Genomic DNA, 19,959 nt, shown 5'->3' with positions numbered 1-19,959 from the left:
ATGTCAACTGTCACATTTTTGCACACAGATTTGATACACACACACACACGCATACACACCCACAACATGTCCCCAATTATCTCAGTAGAAAGTAACCTATAAATCCAACATGTCCTGTCTTTTATCCCATCTCCCCTGAGGTCCTGCTGCCATTCCCATGTCAGCAGCTGGGTGTGTCAGGACCTGATCACCTTGCAGGCTTTGGCAAAGCAGAGTCGTCTGACGGGCTGGGCTGCTCAGACCCTTCCCTGCAGTGTGTGTGGGGGGGGGGGGGGGGTGGGAGCCAGATGGAGACTCCTCCAATCTCAGAGGAAGGGGATAGGGGGTGTGTGGAGTCCAGAGGGAGACTCCTCCCCTCTCCGAAACATATAAGAACCTACGGCAGATGAGGAGAAGGCACCCTTCCCACTCTCCCTCACCGCAGCCATGTCTTACAAAAGTGCCTCCTATCAGGTGTCAAGCAGCAGCGGCGGCGGCGGCGGCCTGAGCTTCGGTGCTGGTGGTGGCGGCCTGAGCTTCGGTGCTGGCGGTGGCAGCAGGAGGATCTCTGGTGGAGGATTCACCAGCCAGTCCGTAGGTGGCGGCGGTGGTGGCAGCCGCATATCCATGAGGCAGTCAGCCTATGGTGGTGGAGGTGGAGGCGGCGGTGGAGGCGGCGGCGGTCTTGGAATGGGCTTCAGCGCCAGGAGCTCTGGAGGTGGCTTCGGTGGCCTGGGAGGAGGTTTCGGCGGTGGAGGTGGAGGCCTGGGCGGTGGTGGCGGAGGAGGCTTCGGTGGCCTGGGAGGAGGTTTCGGCGGTGGTGGTGGAGCATTGGGCGGTGGTGGTGGAGGCTTTGGTGGATATGGACTTGGAGGAGGCATGGGAGGAGGCGGAGGCATGGGAGGAGGCGGAGGCATGGGCGGTGTGCCCATGATCTCTGCCGTCACGGTCAACCAGAGCCTGTTGGCCCCCCTGAACCTAGAGATCGATCCCGACATCCAGCTGGTCAGGACCATCGAGAAGGACCAGATCAAGACCCTCAACAACCGCTTTGCTTCATTCATCGACAAGGTCAGTGACCCCTGTGCCCCACCCCCCCCCCCCCTCTCTTGCTTACAAAATAGTGGAAAGAAGTGGAAAGTTATAGCCAAAGGCAATTGAAGTGATTCCATCTTGTGTCCAATGAATGGTGGTGTTCAGATGACTGGGTTTTAACACTTTCAGTGCCACCAGGGGGCGCACGATTTAGTGCTTGAATGCCACCATCCACGCCAATGTTAACGTTAATATCGCCTAATCTATGTTTTAAATTATGGCTATGTGTCTAATCTGCCCGTCGCTTATCAAAGAATCATTTTCCAGTCAACATTGGCAAGGCAGATTGGTTTTTTATCGCTTCATTTCCGTTTGATAGCATCACCCGTTTTCCGGAGAAAAACAACCCATTCTATGATAATCGCCTTTTACTGGAATATTCCAGAACGTTGTCATTTGTCGGCCTATTTATGAATCGTTTTCAAATAAACGCTAGATGATCGATAGTATATGTGTGCGCACGCACGTTCGTGCCGCGCGCTGATAATAGTAGATTCCTTACCTGACATCAGATGGTATCCAAATGGTATATTCCAATTCCTGATCACCATTCGAAAAAATCGATAAGTGTATAGATCCAACGTGTATACAGTAGAACACATGATCCGTGCGGCTCAGAGGCTCCAGAATGAACTCTGGTAGACCCCGGCTGCATCAGTGAGACGTAAAATGTGGAGTCAGAAATCCGTTCTCCCATTCACTTTCATTGAGTCCATTCCAAAAGGGTGATTTACCATCTGGGAGACGATAGGGGGCGCTTTTTTCAGATCTGAGCAGCGGCGGTCCCTGGATCTCCAACGGTAGGCTCGTGTGATGCAATATGATTTCAGATCGCTAATAAATAAAAAAATAATAATACCCGAGAATACTCGGGCGTGGCATTCAACGGTCGGGGCGTAAACCCGAGAATAGCCGTGAGTGGCATACAAAGTGTAGAATTAATAGGAAAATATAGTAATGCTGGTTAGATGATGACTACGTTTTAATAGAAGTAATAGGAAAATATAGTAATGCTGGTTAGATGATGACTACGTTTTAATAGAAGTAATAGGAAAATATAGTAATGCTGGTTAGATGATGACTGAGTTTGAATAGAAGTATAGGAAAATATAGTAATGCTGGTTAGAACGATGACTGCACTGTCATAAAACATAAACATAAAAACATCCCATCGATGACAAATATACTTCAATACTGAAAGATAACCTTGCAAAAAATAAAGGATTACTTACAGACAATGCTTACGATGGGGCAAGGATTACAACGGATCAAATCAACATGTTGATCTGCTGAGATCTCTCTTCCAACTGAAACATGTGGTGCTATTTCCTGTTTATACCACATTCAACCAACAGGTGGTGTTAAAGCAACCCAAACCATTAAAGGGGAGATGAAGCATAGCGATATAAACATACTCATAGCATCAAATTAGTATTGAGATAAACCACAGAAAAAAATCACGTTATAAAAATAAGGCGTTTCTAAGAAAAAACGATTTGTAATGTCCATTTATGTAGCATTTATGAACCTGTGCGCCGCCATTTTGTTGCTGACGTCACGGTGTTGGTTTGGTGTATACACTGCTGGTTAGCTGCCTATAGTAAACATGGATTGTCGCGTCAGTCAGTAAATAAAATGTTGCCTACCAAACAACAGGACCGCGGTGGTTCTTTTTGTATTGCTCCTGGCTGTTCAAACTAATTTTACCGTATGAAAGAGAGAGGAAAGTTGGTTAATTTCCACAAACTACCAGTGAAAAAAACAGTGTTGTTGGCATGTTGGCTGGCTGCACTGAGGCGGCGCGATCAGCCTGTTGGACAGGGAATGAATATCTGCAGCGAACACTTCATTGCCTCGGATTATGTTGTTGTTGTTGTTGTTGTTGTTGTTGTTGTTGTCCAGAAGACCACTAATCAGCTGAAGCCCGATGCGGTTCGCTCGGTCTTCGACAGACAGACCAGCGCAGGCAGTTCAGCGTCGCTGAGCATTTAGCCTGCTGGCTACCTAGCTCCAGTTCAACCAGCGTCGCGGGGCATTTAGCTACCTGGCTACCTAGCTCCAGTTCAACCAGCGTCGCGGGGCATTTAGCTACCTCGCTACCTAGCCGGGATTCAAAGCCAACTAGCCGGCTATCCCAGCTCGCTAAATGCTGCATGTAGCTAGTTAGCTGAACCGTAGCTAGGTAGCCAGCAGGCTAAATGCCCCGCGACGCTGGTTGAACTGGAGCTAGGTAGCCAGGTAGCTAAATGCCCGTGACGCTGGTTGAACTGGAGCTAGGTAGCCAGGTAGCTAAATACCCCGCGACGCTGGTTGAACTGGAGCTAGGTAGCCAGCAGGCTAAATGCGCCGCAACGCTGAACTGCATGCGCCGGTCTGTCTGTCGAAGACCGAGGGAACCGCATCGGGCTTCAGCTGATTAGTGGTCTTCTGGACAACAACAACAACATAATCCGAGGCAATGAAGTGTTCGCTGCAGATCTTCATTCCCTGTCCAACAGGCTGATCGCGCCGCCTCAGTGCAGCCAGCCCCAACGTGCCAACAACACTGTTTTTTTCACTGGTAGTTTGTGGAAATGAACCAACTTTCCTCTCTCTTTCACACGGTAAAATCAGTTTGAACAGCCAGGAGCATTTACAAAAAGAACCACCGCGGTCCCGTTGTTTGGTAGGCAACATTTTATTTACTGACTGACCCGACAATCCATGTTTACTATAGGCAGCTAACCAGCAGTGTATACACCAAACCAACACCGTGACGTCACCATCTAAAATGGCGCCGCCCATGGCGAAAACAGGGAAATTATATTTGATTTTTCAGACAAATAAGCAGGATTTCACATTTTATTATAGGACCCTGTCTTACACAAGGTACACAACAAACAAACTAGGATCACATTGTTCAATGCTTCATCTCCCCTTTAAACAACTGCCTGGGAGGCAGAACACTCCCCGCCTGGCGTCTGTGATGCCACTATTAAACGTGTACACTATAATACACATTAACTTAACCTTCAGTCCTCTTTAGGCAAAAGAAGAATGATTTCTGAGACAGGTCTCAGGAATGTCTTTGAACTTCCTTGAGTTGTGGTCTTTACTTCAACCTTACTTACCTTTCCATCCTGGCTGGGAAGGTGGAAGGTACCAGTGCCATAGGCCACTCGTCTTTCAACAGCACATTATTGCGGGAGACACCACCTTCCTGCACACTGGAATCGAACACTACCCTGATTTGGTCAGGTTCTTTAGGGTGGTAGACACCAAATGATGGCAGGTCCCAACACTCCTCGTCTTTCATCAGAGGAGGGGCTGGCTCTGCGTGTTCGTCCTCAAAGAGCTTCCCCATAAAGGCTGTGAACTGTTGTTTCATCACAGGTTTCCTGTTGAGGGTTCGACACAGTGAGGTAAGGCAATTGAGTGCCTGCTTGCGGTTGTTTGGTGGCATCTTGAAGGGTAGTGGAGCAACCCAGCTGTTCTTCTCATCCTTATACACCTCTGAGTCCATAATATTTAAAAAGACTTCTATGGATAAGGCAAGCTTGTTTGGAACACACTGTGACCAAGGTTATCCTCTGTAACTCTCTCCGAGTTGAATTTGTGTGTGCTGATGAGGCCATCCTGTTGCTCCCTGCCATGCCACGTTCTCTCTTTCAGGTACATGAAGTTGTTGCAGGGTGTGAAGTAGGAAGGACGTCCATTCTCTAACACATGGGTCTTGAAGGTGCTCACACTAGGCTTGTGTGCAGGGGTGCAGTCGTAATATGGGCGGAGGCCAAACGGTATCCTATTATTATGCAAAGTCTAGGCACTTATCACCTAGACTTTGCATAATAATAGGATGCGCGCACTTCGAAGCCCAAACACCGTTTGACCGCGGTTGGCCAGCACTGCACCACTGCTTGTGTGTGTTCCCAAGGCATACTTCCCCAACCACAACCCACCCCAAATCCAATCTCTGAGCAAAGGGGGCATTGTGTGGCGCGTTGACCTGCTGTCTCACCTGATGTCTCTCCCTAGCAAAAGAAGGATTTGGGGATGGAAGCGAGCTGCCTTTGGAGTTGGTATTTCTGACCTGTTGGTGAGGATTTGATTGCACTCGATCAGTGGTGGTAACGTGAGGGTAGTTCCTCCATTCACTGGCTCGATCTGGAAGCCTTCCGCCTTTCTTCCAGACTTTTGAATTCTGGCCTTGCTAATGAGCGGTTACTCTGGTCATCGAGTACAGCGTCCATTTTGACTGCCTTGTGACACTGCCCCTGGGGAACGACTTGAACCAGACATATTTTAGAGCAGGACATTGCTGGCTGCTCTTCGCCACAAACCTCAGTGCAGTGTGAGGTGACAATAAGATCTTCTCCCTCCTCGTTATCCTCTGGTGCCGGGGTTGGAACTTTAGGTGCTTGTGGTGCTGGACCAGGATGCATAAACGCGATATGACGATCACTCTCACACTCATCACATTTCACAGAGACTTTACAGTCCCTGGCTAAATGGGAGCATGATGCGCAACACTTGTAACATATCCCATTTTCGTGGAGGAAGGCCTTTCTCTCGTCAAGTGGTTTTGCTCTAAATCCACGGCACTTACTTAATGGGTGTGGTGTGTGATGGATTGGACAGTTCTTTCCTGGATTCTCAACTTGCTTTGGAAATATGTTTGTGTCCTGTTCAGTGTCTGGGCAGTCTTGTGGACTGATACTGGGATTCTTCCTGTCTGATAGACTGGCCTATCTCTCACAGGAGGACTGTTGCTGGGGAGAGCAAAGCTTGGGTCATTCCTGATGCATGCTTCATAGCAAATAAATCCAGTGAAGAAGGAGAATGGGGGAAAGAGACAGTTATTTTCACCTTTGAACCTGGAGCCTTGGGATATCCATTTCTCCTGTAGGGCATATGGAAGTTTCTCTACTATAGGACTGATGCCGCAAGCGGTGTCCAGGAAAGCCAACCCGGGTAGGTATCCATCCTCCTTTGCAGACTGGAACTCCATAAGGATGTCTCCAAGCTCCATGAGTTTGATATAGTCCTTACTGGAGATCCTAGGAAACATCCAGTTTCTTGAAAAGGGTATTTTCAATTACCTCAGGTGAAGCATAACACCTACTTAGTCTATCCCATGCTTTCCTCAGTGCTGCCTCGGGATTATTGATGTGTACCTGACGCATTCTCCTGACATTGTGGGATGATTCCTTGCCTAGCCACTTGGTCAAGAGGTCCAATTCTTCACTGACCGGAAAGCTCTCAGGTTGGTCATCAAACTGGTTGAGTCCGGTTGTCACTAGCTCCCGATGTGCGAAGTATTTAACAAAGTCTGTTATCTCAGGGGTTTTAGCTGGTTCAACTGAAGGCGTGTGGTAATGAGTATAGGGTCGAGCTGAAGGGTTCATATTTTGGATATGTGGCCTATCTTCATCCCGATAGGTCTCGTTGGCATGATGAAGTGCTTTGGAGCGAGTCATGTGGAAAGATGTGGCATGCTCTTCAGGCAACATGACAGGCTTCTGGGTAGGTTGCAAATCCCCATATGCAGTTCCCCATGTGATTAGGCTGCCATCAGGTTGAATAGGCAAAGGGGCAGGGACATCATGACACAAGGTTTTATGTAACTCATTCTCTTGTTTTACATAGGCACTTGTGCAGTCATCAATGTCTCTCTCTAAGGATGTCTTCCTGCCTTTGCTGGGCGGTGTTCTAACCTGCTGTTCAGCTGCCTCCAAGACAGCAGATGGCAGCAGATGCCTCTCTCTGGAGAGCCAAGGCTCCCAATTCGGCATCCAGTCTCGCCGCCTTGGGCCTCTCTCTCAGCCAGCTCATAATTTGACCTCTTTCTCTGCGAATGATGCGCATACACGTTCTGCCTCTGCCCTTGCACGGGCCCTTGTTGCTGTAGTGGCTGAAGATGTAGATGTGTGACCACTGCTTGCGCTGACTTGCGAGGTTCTGTCGTTCTCTTCGGAAGGGTCCATGATGCTGTTTTACATGCTGTGTTTGATCTGTTGAAGGGATCGACGTTGCACCAGCTGTCTTTAGCTGACGCTTTTATCCGAAGTGACTTACACGTTTTGTACAACAAGACAGCAGGAAGGGTACAACTCTATCAGCCGAGTAACAATGTTGATCAAAGTGTTGAGTGCTACAGTGTAGGTTAGTATAATAAGTGCATGACAGTAAAGTTAGTTAGGGTTAGAGTTTTTTTATTCTACCCCGGATGGCTAGTGAGAAAGCCCCCTTAGTGGTGTAGTGTATCTTGTAGACCAGGCCCATTGCAAGTTGCTGTACTCTGTCGTCTACTCTAAGCCATCCTAGGTTGTCAAAATGGGCAGGGGTGAGGTGGGTTTTAGGAGTAAGTTCAAGCAGTAGTCTGACCAGTTTGTTCTGTGATGTTTGTAGTCTTGTTTTTAGGGCCTTTGAGGTGCTTTGGTACCATGAGGTGCAAGCATAGTCGTAGTACCCTTGAATGAGTGCTCCTGTTCGAATCTTCAAGGTATTCTTGTTTACCAGAGAGGATATCCGGTACAAGAATCTTGTTCGTTGGTTGACTTTTTTGATTACATTGGTTGCCATTTTGTCACAGGAAAGATTTGCCTCTAGGATGGACCCCAGGTAGGTAATTTCATCTTTCCTTGTGACAATATTGTCACCCACTGAAACAGAGAAGCCGTTGGCCTTGCTGAGTTTGGTTTTTGATCCAAAGAGAATGGACTGTTTTACCCAGGTGTAATGATAGTTCGTTATCAGCGAGCCAGGTGCAGATTCTGCCGAGTTCAGAGCTGAGGGCACATAAAGGCCCAGAGGCATGTGATTGGTCGGGCTCTATGGAAGAAAGTGCTGTAATTGCACAGGGTGAGGTAGACATGTTCATTCAGAACTATAGCACCCTGCACACTAAGAAGTAGTAACATCAGGTTTAATAGCAGGGGATGGGCAAAGGTGTGACACTGTGCCATACACAAAGACCACGCCTTAACCCCCACCACACACACAAACACACACGCACACATGCTCACACACACACACACATATACAGACATGCTCACACACACACACATGCACACATGCTCACACACACACATATACAGACATGCTCACACACGCACACACACACATGCACACATGCTCACACACAGACACACACACATATACAGACATGCTCACATACACACACATGCACACACACACGCACATGCACACATGCTCACACACAGACACACACACATATACAGACATGCTCACATACACACACACACGCACATGCACACACGCTCACACACACACATATACAGACATGCTTCAACAATCTTCCCTGGATAATGTGTATGTGTTGCAAACAAGGGACAGCATTTCCCATAATACATAAAACTCATAAACACATGAAGTTAACCGAATACCGTGCCTTGTGTATCCCTATCTAAGCTATCTCCTCTTCCTGTGATGTCTCCTCTTCCTGGCGTATAGGTGCGCTTCCTGGAGCAGCAGAACAAGATGCTGGAGACCAAGTGGTCACTCCTGCAGGACCAGACCACGACCCGCTCCAACATCGACGGCATGTTCGAGGCCTACATCGCCAACCTGCGCATACAGTTTGATGGACTCGGCAATGAGAAGGTCAAGCTGGAGGGAGAGCTGAAGAACATGCAGGGACTGGTGGAGGACTTCAAGTTCAAGTGAGTGTGTGGAATGGACGAGGATGAGAAGGAAGAGGAGGAGGAGGAGTAGAGGAGGAGGAGATAGAGAGATAGATAAGTTGGGTATTTTCAGGATGGGGACCGGTTGAAGAAGTCAGTGTGCCTTGTTAAAAAGAACATGTTGTCTCAGCAAATATTTTAAAAAGTAACCTTGTCAACTGGCTAAACAGGAGAGAGAATCACGTTCCCTTCTATTTTGTTGACTTGACTCAAAAATTTAATAATTAAAAGAAATAATATATATTTTTCAACCACAAACTACTGGACCAGTTATTCTAACCCTCATCCATTACTTTCAGATATGAAGACGAAATCAACAAGCGTGCCAGTGTAGAGAATGAGTTTGTCCTCCTGAAGAAGGTGAGTGAAATTCAGCACACTGTTATTGGGAGATAGAAACGTCCATATCTCTATATCCACCTAATTACTGCACACCTTAATAGCCCCTTAAAATAACCTATTGAATAAGAAGTTAAGGTAAATTAAGGAAGAACTTAAGTAGAATTGTGCTAAGGACTAAGTCAAATTAAGGGGCTACAATTCAGAATTCTACCCTTACAACCCCTAATTTAAACGAAACTCCTTAATTTACCATGACATTACTGATTAACGTGTTTAAGGGGTCAGCAATGTTTTAAATACCCTGTGATTGTTATTAAGGGGTGTGTGCATAGGTTATGGCATTGTAAGCGTTTTAAGTGATTTATAAGACATTTTAAAGGATAATTGTTCCCTAGTAATATACCATATAAACCTATACAGTATAAGCATCAGCATAACTCCCTCTCTCTCCCATCTTTCTCCAGGATGTTGATGGTGCTTACATGGTCAAGGTTGAGCTGGAGGCTAGGTTTGATGCTCTTCAAGATGAAATCAACTTCCTCAGAGCAATCTACGATGCGGTGAGGACAATAAGCGCCTACTTATCCTCATCTCATCTCATCTCATCATTATCTGGTAATCCTATTCCTCATCAACCTTTTCCTTCTCCTCTAGGAACTCCAAGAGCTCCAGGGCCAGATCAAGGACACCTCAGTCATAGTGGAGATGGACAACAGCCGTAACTTGGACATGGACTCCATCGTTGCTGAAGTGCGCGCACAGTACGATGACATGGCCAAACGCAGCCGTGCCGAGGCCGAGTCGTATTACAAAGCCAAGGTATGTGAAGAAATGTATATCACTCAGATCAATGCCACCACACAGTACAATGATTGAACAGAGTCTAACATATTGAAATCCCCAATAACGTTGTAATCAACAAATGGATGTAGCTTGACATACACATAATGATCAAAACTCTATACAGTACTGTGCATTTACAGATTGGAAGGTACTCACTAGCCTGTGGCAATGGCTAATGGGGATCCGAATAAACTAAACTAAAGATCAAGCAATCATCAGCAATAATGTACCGGTATTTACCTCTCCTTCTCCCAGGTCGACGAGATCCAGACCTCAGCAGTGTCGTTTGGAGGTGATCTTCGCACCAGCAAGCAAGAGATTTCTGAGCTCAACCGAGCGATCAGCAAGCTCCAGAACGAGATCGAGGCAGTCAAGGCTCAGGTGAGGCTAGAGGCTAGAGGGCATCATTACTGAACCTCAGCTTGAAAATGTGTTTTGTTTTGTAAATTCAAAGTCTAAATAACTAAATGTAGGCTTACCGTACTACAGGAAGCAGACAACTTAGTTTACAGGACAATAACATCTAAGACAGAATTCTGTGCAAGCAGACAACCTAGTTTACAGCACAATACAGACCTTTCCTGGATTGTTTAGAATGCCCATTTGTCAACCATGTTGGAAGAAACGATGGTAGCAAATACTGAAACCAGCCAGTGAAGGCAAATTAGATATTTTAAGAAGGATACATTTACAACTATGACCAATTTCCAACTATGGGCCTCTTCTCAACATTCCAGCGTATCGTATTGGAGGCACAGATCACAGAGGCTGAGGAACGTGGTGAGATGGCCGTGCAGGATGCCAAGCTCCGCATCAGGGACCTCGAGGATGCTCTCCAGAGAGCCAAGCAGGACATGGCCCGCCAGGTCCGCGAGTACCAGGAGCTGATGAACGTCAAGCTGGCCCTGGACATTGAGATCGCCACATACAAGAAACTCCTGGAAGGAGAGGAGTCCAGGTAAAAAAAACAAATCTAGTACTACAGAGGAGAGTGGAGAGGATACTGAGAATGCTGCTGCCTGCACATGTCGAGTCAGAGTATAGGACTTGGGAGTTGGAGTCTATTTATGAAACATATTGTAAATATATTATTAGAAAAAATACAAAATATATGTCTCTCAAAGCTAATTCATGCATCTCTCCCGTCAGAATCGCTGCCGGTGGTCCAACAGCAACAGTCCACATCCAGACCGGTAAGTATTATGCTGCACTTCTCTATACTTGACTGTATAGACTCAAACCAATTCTCGTTCATTAATTTATCTTTCATTTGTTTTCAGAGATATAAAAAATGTCTAGCACACTCTAGTCACTAGAACAATCAGATACATATATTAACTATATTAAGTATTTATTAAATACACAAAGGAAATGATTGTATACACAAAATAAATGGCGTGTGTGTCCAATCGCCATCTCATCTCATCGCCGTCTCTAATTGCAGCTGTGAGCGGCGGAGGTGGTGGTGGTGGCGGCGGCGGAGGCGGTGGATTCGGCATGGGCGGTGGAGGCGGCGGATATGGCCTGGGTGGCGGCGGAGGCGGATACGGCCTGGGCCTGGGTGGCGGCGGAGGCGGCGGCGGATACGGCCTGAGCCTGGGAGGTGGGGGCGGCGGCGCCGGATACGGCCTGGGCCTGGGAGGTGGCGGCGGCGGATACGGCTCGGGCGGCGGCGGCGGTGGCGGATACGGCGGTGGCAGCGGCTTGTCCCTCAGCGGCGGTGGTGGCGGAGGATTCGGCTATGGAGTGAGCAGCGGCGGCGGCAGCAGTGGCATTAGCATGTCCCGCTCCTCTACGGTGTCCTCCTCAAGAAGATACTAAATACCACAAGTCTATCTTTCTATCCCCCCTCCCCCCTCTCCTTCACTTCCTCCCCTCATTCCAACCACTGCCCAAACACAGCCTTCCACAGCACACGCATTCACAAGCGCAGGCTAGTCACAATGTATTGGCTTGGATGTCGGACAGGTCCGTGTACTGGCACAGTGTTTGCTTCATGTATTGTCGCTCCCCTCTGCCACACCACATAACCCTCAGAGAGTCAGAGAACACCGAAAGTCAGAGGCAGAGAGATTATTATACCAAATGAAACCAACTGGCAACAGAGATGAATCTGTACACTCTATCCCAGAATCAGTCAGCCTGGCTGTCTTTTGGTTGCTATGGCAGCAATGCCATAGACTTGGTCGATCCGGTTGATAGCGGCAGACCCCTGTGTAATGTCACAACTAGAACCTCCTGTCCCGTCTTGTCCCGCCATTTTGTTGTGTGACATCATCAAAAGCAGCCTATATCTATAGTAACACTCCTACAGTGGTGACCCCTTTCTCTCAAATTAGACATATTGCGCTCCTCCTTTTCTTCTCCCTCTCCTAAGGACGATACTTAAGGTTTGCAGACAGTGTTTTTATTCTGCTTTTTTTCACCGTTTCATTCTGACAAAAAAAAAGGCAAAAGGCTGACTGTGACCATGTTTATTGAATGTGATTGAATCTGTACCACCATCAATCCCTGAATAAATCTGGGTTCCATATTCAATTTGTTTGGTCCTTGTTTCCTCTGTTCTTTGATGTACTCTATTATCCTTACTATTCCCTTGCAGACATAAATCAAATCAAATCAAATTTATTTATAAGGCCCGACAACACACGTTAATGTCCCCATGGGCCGTACAAGTCTTCTTTAAACAAGTCAAGAAGAAAACATAACAATAAGTCAAGAACAGAACAAGAACACCATCTTGATAGGCAGACAACAAGTTATTATTGTTAAATGACAACCATACAGTAGGCATTATTTAAGCATTACATCACGCGCAGGACTGTGTTATACTCATTAGATCACGCCTAGGGGTGGTTTTTAAAGATATTCATACTTCCATTTGTCTATCTATGGCGGACTCATTCAGAATCATAATTCAGTTGTGGGAGTGATCTGGGGTCACATGGAGTGTGTTATACGAAATAACAACGGCTAACTTGACTATTTCAGCCAATCAGAATCAAGATATTTGCATGCCATTGTATAAGAAGCCATATCTACCACACCTTACATTTGATTCACATATCCAATTGACATATGAAGTTTGGTGCATATCCAGCTATTATTATTGAGCTACAAATGGATGTACTTTTTTTAATTGAATGGTACCTGTACATAGCCTGAAGCAACTCACCTATACAAGCCTACATGAATGAATGAACATTACATTTATATAGCGCTTTTCTAGACACTCAAAGCGCTCCCCACAATGTAGGGTGGAAATTGCCTCCTTCACCACCACTGGCAGCACCCAACCTTGGGCTACGCAGGCTCAATGGCTGCCATATACTGGCACCAGGCACACATCACACTACACAATGCTGAAAGGCTCCTATATATATACTGTAGGCTACTATATTGTAGCAGAATCGGGGGGCAGCCAGGAATCACACCCAGGTCACCCAGACCACAGGTGACAGTGCTAACCAGTTAACTAAAAGGTCTAACCTGTTAGCTAAGCCCTAGCGAGTCTAGGCATATGTGGCCATTACATGGACGAGACGACATAATGGCGGAGATGCTAAAGCTACACGCAAAAATGGAGGACAAGCTAACAAACCCGGAGGGCCGCTCCAGGCATGACAATGTCCGGATATATGGAATCCGCGAGGGGGTAGAAAAGGACTCCCCGTCCATGATTGTGTTTGTGGAGAAACTATTGCACGAAAGTCTCGACATCCCCGAAACAACAAATCTGCAAATAGAAAGAGCCCACCGGGCTATCGGACCACAGCCACCAGCAGACGCAAACCCAAGATACATTTTGGTCAAATTCCTCAGCTCCAGAACCAAAGAAACAACACTACGGTCGGCATGGCAGAAGAAGGGATTAACCTGGCAGGGGATGCGAGTTAACCTAGACAATGACTACGCCCCAGATATTCTACAAAAAAGGAAAGAATATACAGAGGTGAGGAGGATCCTGAAGGACCGAGATATCTACTTCCAAACGATATATCCCGCCCAGCTAAGAGTGAAATACGACGAGGAGACCGTAGTCTACGAGACGGCGATGGAAGCGACGCAAGACATGGCAAAAAATGGACTGCCCATTAAACCAATCAAGGCCCGGAGACGTTGATGGAGCAGTTGAAACAGATGACATGGCAGACAGGGAGAAGACGAGCCAGGAGAGATGACCCACCTCCCAGAGACGACACAAGCTACAAAAAGAAAGTATAAAGCTACAAAAGAGACACACCGACAAACTAAGAGTCCGATCAGAAGAATCAGTAAGACAAAGGATAACGATAATATAAATATAATTTCATGACTAGAGTAATGATTATGACAACGGGTATGGAGGTATATACATGCATGTGTGTATAAGAAATAGACAGGGCCATAGTATAATAATAATTAACAATAAGAAAAAGAACAAAAATAATAATAATAGAAGAATCAATAAGACAAAGAGGGATGAACAGATTATTTGTCACAATCACGGCGAGAGCCTCCATCTCTCCACCTGCTTCCACGCCCTTATATGGGCAGCTTCCGACTCCATCATCCCCACGCTGTCATCTGGCAACAATCAGCCCAGCTGAGAGTCGTCAGCTCATCACCAGCCCGGATATCAACCCTACGGATCCTGCTCCTGATCGTCTCAGTGTTATCCTATCAAACCTAGGTACAAGGACGTATCCAAACTTGCTGCTCTGTCTGTATTGCCTGCCATGTCCTAACCTCTGTTCTCCCTGTGCCCAGGACCACCACTCTCGGCCGACGCTGTCTCCTGACGTACCACCCGCCCGGACGTTCCTGAGAAACTCAAGCAAGAGTCACTACTCGTCCAATGTCGCACATTCTTGTATATTCTCTATTGCCTCAGTGGCGGACTCAGGCTGTTTGAAGGGCAGGGGCGAAAATAAAAAAAAGGGCACCTACTGCACAACATGGGACCCCATCAGTAAGCAAAAAGCTATGATGCGTCATGTATGATGAAATAGTCTTCATCCTTGATTAAGATTAACATTAGAATAACAGACAATCCAGATTAATAGTATAACCACACCTCTATGATAAAAACACACAGGGAACAATACACCTTTAACATTTTTATTTCATAAAACAGTTTAACAGTTAAAGTTAATTCGAGTGCCGTTGAGCTTCTTCCTTTCTCTCTCCTCCCCTTCTCTCCTCATGTCCTCTCCTCCTGTACTCCCATTCTCGTCTCATTCTCTCCTCCTGTCCTCTCCTCCCCTTCTCTCCTCCTATACTCCCCTTCTCTCCTCCTATACTCCCCTTCTCTCCTCCTATACTCCCCTTCTCTCCTCCTATACTCCCTTCTCTCCTCCTGTACTCCCCTTCTCTCCTCCTATACTCCCCTTCTCTCCTCCTGTACTCCCCTTCTCTCCTCCTGTCCACTCCTTCTCTCCTCCTGTCCTCTCCTTCTCTCCTCCTGTCCTTTACTCTCCTTCTCTCATACTGTCCTCTCCTCATGTCCTCTCCTTCTCTCCCTCTCTTTCTCTCCCTCTCCCTCCCTATCTTCCGCATTCTCTCCATTAAACTTACTATATTGTACCACCTGACTCCTCCCTCCTGCCATCCTCTGTCCTCTCCTTTATCACCTCTAATGAAAATATGTTGGTTATTTTCATGGACAGATTTGTATGTGCTGGCTCTCCATTGCTGCAATGGAAGGGAGATGGGGGTGGGGGAGTCATAGCAGAATTCGTCTTTTGGTCCTCTGTTTATATATGTCAATGACCTCATTGTGATCAATTGGGATATCCCTCTCAATTGAAAGCAGCATAAGATCAGAGAGCCTTTTTTCCCCACATCTGTTTCTGAGCTGGGTTTTGATCAGCTTCAGTTTAGAGAATGATCGCTCTACTGGAGCAGTTGTCACTGGTATTGTATCATATGTTTTGAGGAGCATGGTTATATTTGGGAAAACAGATTCCACATCATTGTCTTTAAGGCACTTAAGCGCAGCTTTGACATTGTTGGATGGGAGAGCATATGAAGAGTGGAATACCTTGAGTTCGGTGACAACATTCTCTTCCTCTACATCATAAAACTGGCACACATCTCTGACAGATACAGCAGCTGTGTCGTTTGTCATGCCCTTCCAGTGACTTGAGATGGTAAGGCAGTGAAGACCTGATAGGATTGACCCAGTAGGCGTGTCATCCTTCCCTTTGAATCTTCGGTGTAGCTCATGGGAGAGTATGTCAAGAAAGATAAAGAACACCTTTCCCCGGTATTGCTCCTCCAAGTCTTGGACTTGGTAGTCCTCTGTAGCAGATTGAGAGCTATACCTGTACCTTTGAGGTACCTTCCTGCGTCTTGTTTGTTCAGGTATTTCTTCTGGCACCTCAATGCCTGCTGCCTCTGCTTGCTCTTTTGCTTTTGAGAAAAGGACCTTGAACTCCTCATCCTTCCTCATTGCTTTCACTCTTTGTATGACTCCCTCCACAATGGTGTATGATGCTGACAAGTCAAGGTCTTTTCTCTGAAGTGAAGCAGATGCGATGGCAGTCTCATTGAAGACAGGTGTGGCAATCTCCATGCATAGCATAAATTCAAAATCTATACTACGCAAGAGCATCCGGGCATCACCTGCTCCAGAGTCTGGTGGATCACTATCAGCCATGTTCTGAAGCAGCTTCACCACAGCAGAAAGGACCTTCTTCAGGGATCTCAGAGCATCTTCTCTACACGCCCACCGTGTGTCAGACAGCCTTTTCAGTTCACAGAGTCTTTGGCCAGGGTACATGGTCTGTTGCATTTTCACAAACGCAGCGTGGCGTTTTGGAGATCTGGATATGAAAGTGTACAGATTTTCAACTAAATTGAAAAACCGAACAAAATGCTGGCTTGATTTGGCATTCTCCACCAAGACCAGGTTGAGACAGTGGGCATGGCAGTGCACGTATAAAGCTTTCTCATTGTGGCTCTGAATTTGCGACTGCAGACCGTTGTAGCTTCCGCTCATATTTGCGGCTCCATCGTAGCCTTGGCCCCTGATGTCTTCCACTTTTAATCCATTCTCCTCAAGGAATGTCATCACAACATTCTCCAATTATTTTGCTGTTGTTCCACTCACATCACAAAATCTCTCCTTGATTTCCATCTAATGGACAAAGCGAACAACAAAGGACACTTGTTCGACATGAGAAACATCAGTTGTCTCATCCAAGAGAATGGAGAATATTTTGGAATCTTCCATTTCTTTGAGAATTACTCTTCTGACATAGGTGGCAAGGGCACTGATTATGTCATTCTGTGTCTTGTAGGACAAAATTTTTTCTGTTGAGACTGGATGTGATTGATTTTATCAAGGTGCATTTTGATGGTGGAGTCATATTTTGCAAGTAGCTGTACAAGTTCAAGGAAATTCCCTTTGTTCAAAGAGTACCACTTTCATCATGACCCCTGAACGCCCCATCTTGCCATGCAAGATACAATGTGATGTCTACCAGTCTTGTCATTACCTCCCTGTTTCTTTGTCGTTCCTGTTCTCTTTTGGCTTGGCCTTCTACGTCTGCCCTCCTGAAAGCCTCTTTCAGTGGTCTCTGTTTGAAGTTGCTCCATCTTACCATGCTTACCATATGTGCTTCTGTTTGTTTATGCTCCTTAATTTTCTCTGAGCCTTTTCTCAAATTGTTAACTCCCCCTGTTCTCCAAGCTGCTTTATTATCATATTTTCTCTCTTTCAAGAAAAGTCGGCAACCAAAACAAAACATAGAAGCACTTTCCATAGAATATTCTAGCCAGTGATTATCTTGATACCACTCCCTGTGGAATGAACACCCCTCTGTCTTTGGATAAGTTAGAACTGGTTGACAAGGTCCAATAGAGCAACAAAACTCAACAAATCTATCAGAGTGGTGGTCTATGCTGTGCTTCTGAACATGGGCTGGATCAGTGGGATATTTTAATGGCAACAGGAGAGCTTTCAAGTTATTTGTTGTTGTGTCACCATCATTTCTCTCCATAGCATTATCAGCATTCTCTCTTTCCTCAACTTCTTCATCGTTTCTCTCCATACAATCATCTGCATTTCTCCTTCCTCCACTTCTTCACCATCTCTCTCCATAGCATTATCTGCATTCTCTCTTTCCTCCACTTCTTCATCGTTTCTCTCCATACAATCATCTGTATTTTCTCCTTCCTCCACTTCTTCACCATTTCCCTTGTGAATATCTCCATCTTCATTGTCTGTACTGTCTTTATCTAATGTGGAGCAAATAATATTAGTTTTATAATAATAATATAATTGTACTGTATATAATATTTGTACTGTAGCCTACAATGTTATAATTGTATTATAAAATAATATGTCATATAGCACATACCACTAGCCGTCTTGCCTTGATTGGAATAAAAACGGTCTATGGTTGGTCAATTTAAATGTTTAAGACACATTTTTCTGTCCAATATAAGCATTATTGACCATGTTAGCACCAGATTCTAATTCTTCGCCACTCAAAAGGGCACTTTAGCACGCGTTTTTTCAACCGTGGGGGCACCAATAGGGCACATCCTCTAATTTCTTTCACTCAAAAGGGCACTTTAGTGCGCGTTTTTCAACCGTGGGGCACCAATAGGGCACATCCTCTAATTTCTTTCACTCAAAAGGGCACTTTAGTGCGCGTTTTTCAACCGTGGGGGCACCAATAGGGCACATCCTCTAATTTCTTTCACTCAAAAGGGCACTTAAGCGTGCGTTTTTCAACCGTGGGGGCACCAATAGGGCACATCCTCTAATTTCTTTCACTCAAAAGGGCACTTTAGCGCGCGTTTTTCAACCGTGGGGGCACCAATAGGGCACCTCCTCTAATTTCTTTCACTCAAAAGGGCACTTTAGCGTGCGTTTTTCAACCGTGGGGGAACCAATAGGGCACATCCTCTAATTTCTTTCACTCAAAAGGGCACTTTAATGCGCGTTTTTCAACCGAGGGGACACCAATAGGGCACATCCTCTAATTTCTTTCACTCAAAAGGGCACTTTAACGTGCGTTTTTCAACCGTGGGGGCACCAATAGGGCACATCCTCTAATTTCTTTCACTCAAAAGGGCACTTAAGCGCGCGTTTTTCAACCGTGGGGGCACCAATAGGGCACATCCTCTAATTTCTTTCACCCAAAAGGGCACTTTAGCGTGCGTTTTTCAACCGTGGGGGCACCAATAGGGCACATCCTCTAATTTCTTTCACTCAAAAGGGCACTTTAGCGCACATTTTTCAACCGTGGGGGCACCAATAGGGCACATCCTCTAATTTCTTTCACTCAAAAGGGCACTTTAGCGCGCGTTTTTCAACCGTGGGGGCACCAATAGGGCACATCCTCTAATTTCTTTCACTCAAAAGGGCACTTAAGCGCGCGTTTTTCAACCGTGGGGGCACCAATAGGGCACATCCTCTAATTTCTTTCACTCAAAAGGGCACTTTAACGTGCGTTTTTCAACCGTGGGGGCACCAATAGGGCACATCCTCTAATTTCTTTCACTCAAAAGGGCACTTAAGCGCGCGTTTTTCAACCGTGGGGGCACCAATAGGGCACATCCTCTAATTTCTTTCACTCAAAAGGGCACTTTAACGCGCGTTTTTCAACCGTGGGGGCACCAATAGGGCACATCCTCTAATTTCTTTCACTCAAAAGGGCACTTAAGCCCCTGTTTTTCAACCGTGGGGGCACCAATAGGGCACATCCTCTAATTTCTTTCACTCAAAAGGGCACTTTAGCGTGTGTTTTTCAACCGTGGGGGCACCAATAGGGCACATCCTCTAATTTCTTTCACTCAAAAGGGCACTTAAGCCCCTGTTTTTCAACCGTGGGGGCACCAATAGGGCACATCCTCTAATTTCTTTCACTCAAAAGGGCACTTTAGCGTGTGTTTTTCAACCGTGGGGGCACCAATAGGGCACATCCTCTAATTTCTTTCACTCAAAAGGGCACTTAAGCACGCGTTTTTTGACCGTCGCCTGCCCCCCCCCCTGAGTCCGCCAGTGCCTTGCATGCTCGGAACC

General features: G+C 46.3%; 1 protein-coding gene across 1 annotated transcript; it reads left to right on the top strand.

The window, feature by feature from the left end:
- Positions 1-426: 426 nt before the first annotated feature.
- Positions 427-12,263, top strand: LOC311243967 (keratin, type II cytoskeletal 8-like; the record flags this gene model as incomplete). The annotated part of the gene is made up of 9 exons (XM_084333375.1): positions 427-1,050; positions 8,527-8,735; positions 9,056-9,116; positions 9,563-9,658; positions 9,753-9,917; positions 10,197-10,322; positions 10,679-10,899; positions 11,091-11,134; positions 11,386-12,263. The coding sequence occupies 9 exons, from the start codon at positions 427-429 to the stop codon at positions 11,760-11,762; spliced, it is 1,923 nt and encodes a 640-aa protein (XP_084189501.1). The 3' UTR covers positions 11,763-12,263.
- Positions 12,264-19,959: the final 7,696 nt, after the last annotated feature.

Source organism: Notolepis coatsorum (assembly GCF_963971535.1).
Source record: "Notolepis coatsorum genome assembly, chromosome: 17".
NCBI lineage: Eukaryota > Metazoa > Chordata > Actinopteri > Aulopiformes > Paralepididae > Notolepis > Notolepis coatsorum.
This window is presented reverse-complemented; position numbering and strand designations above follow the sequence as displayed.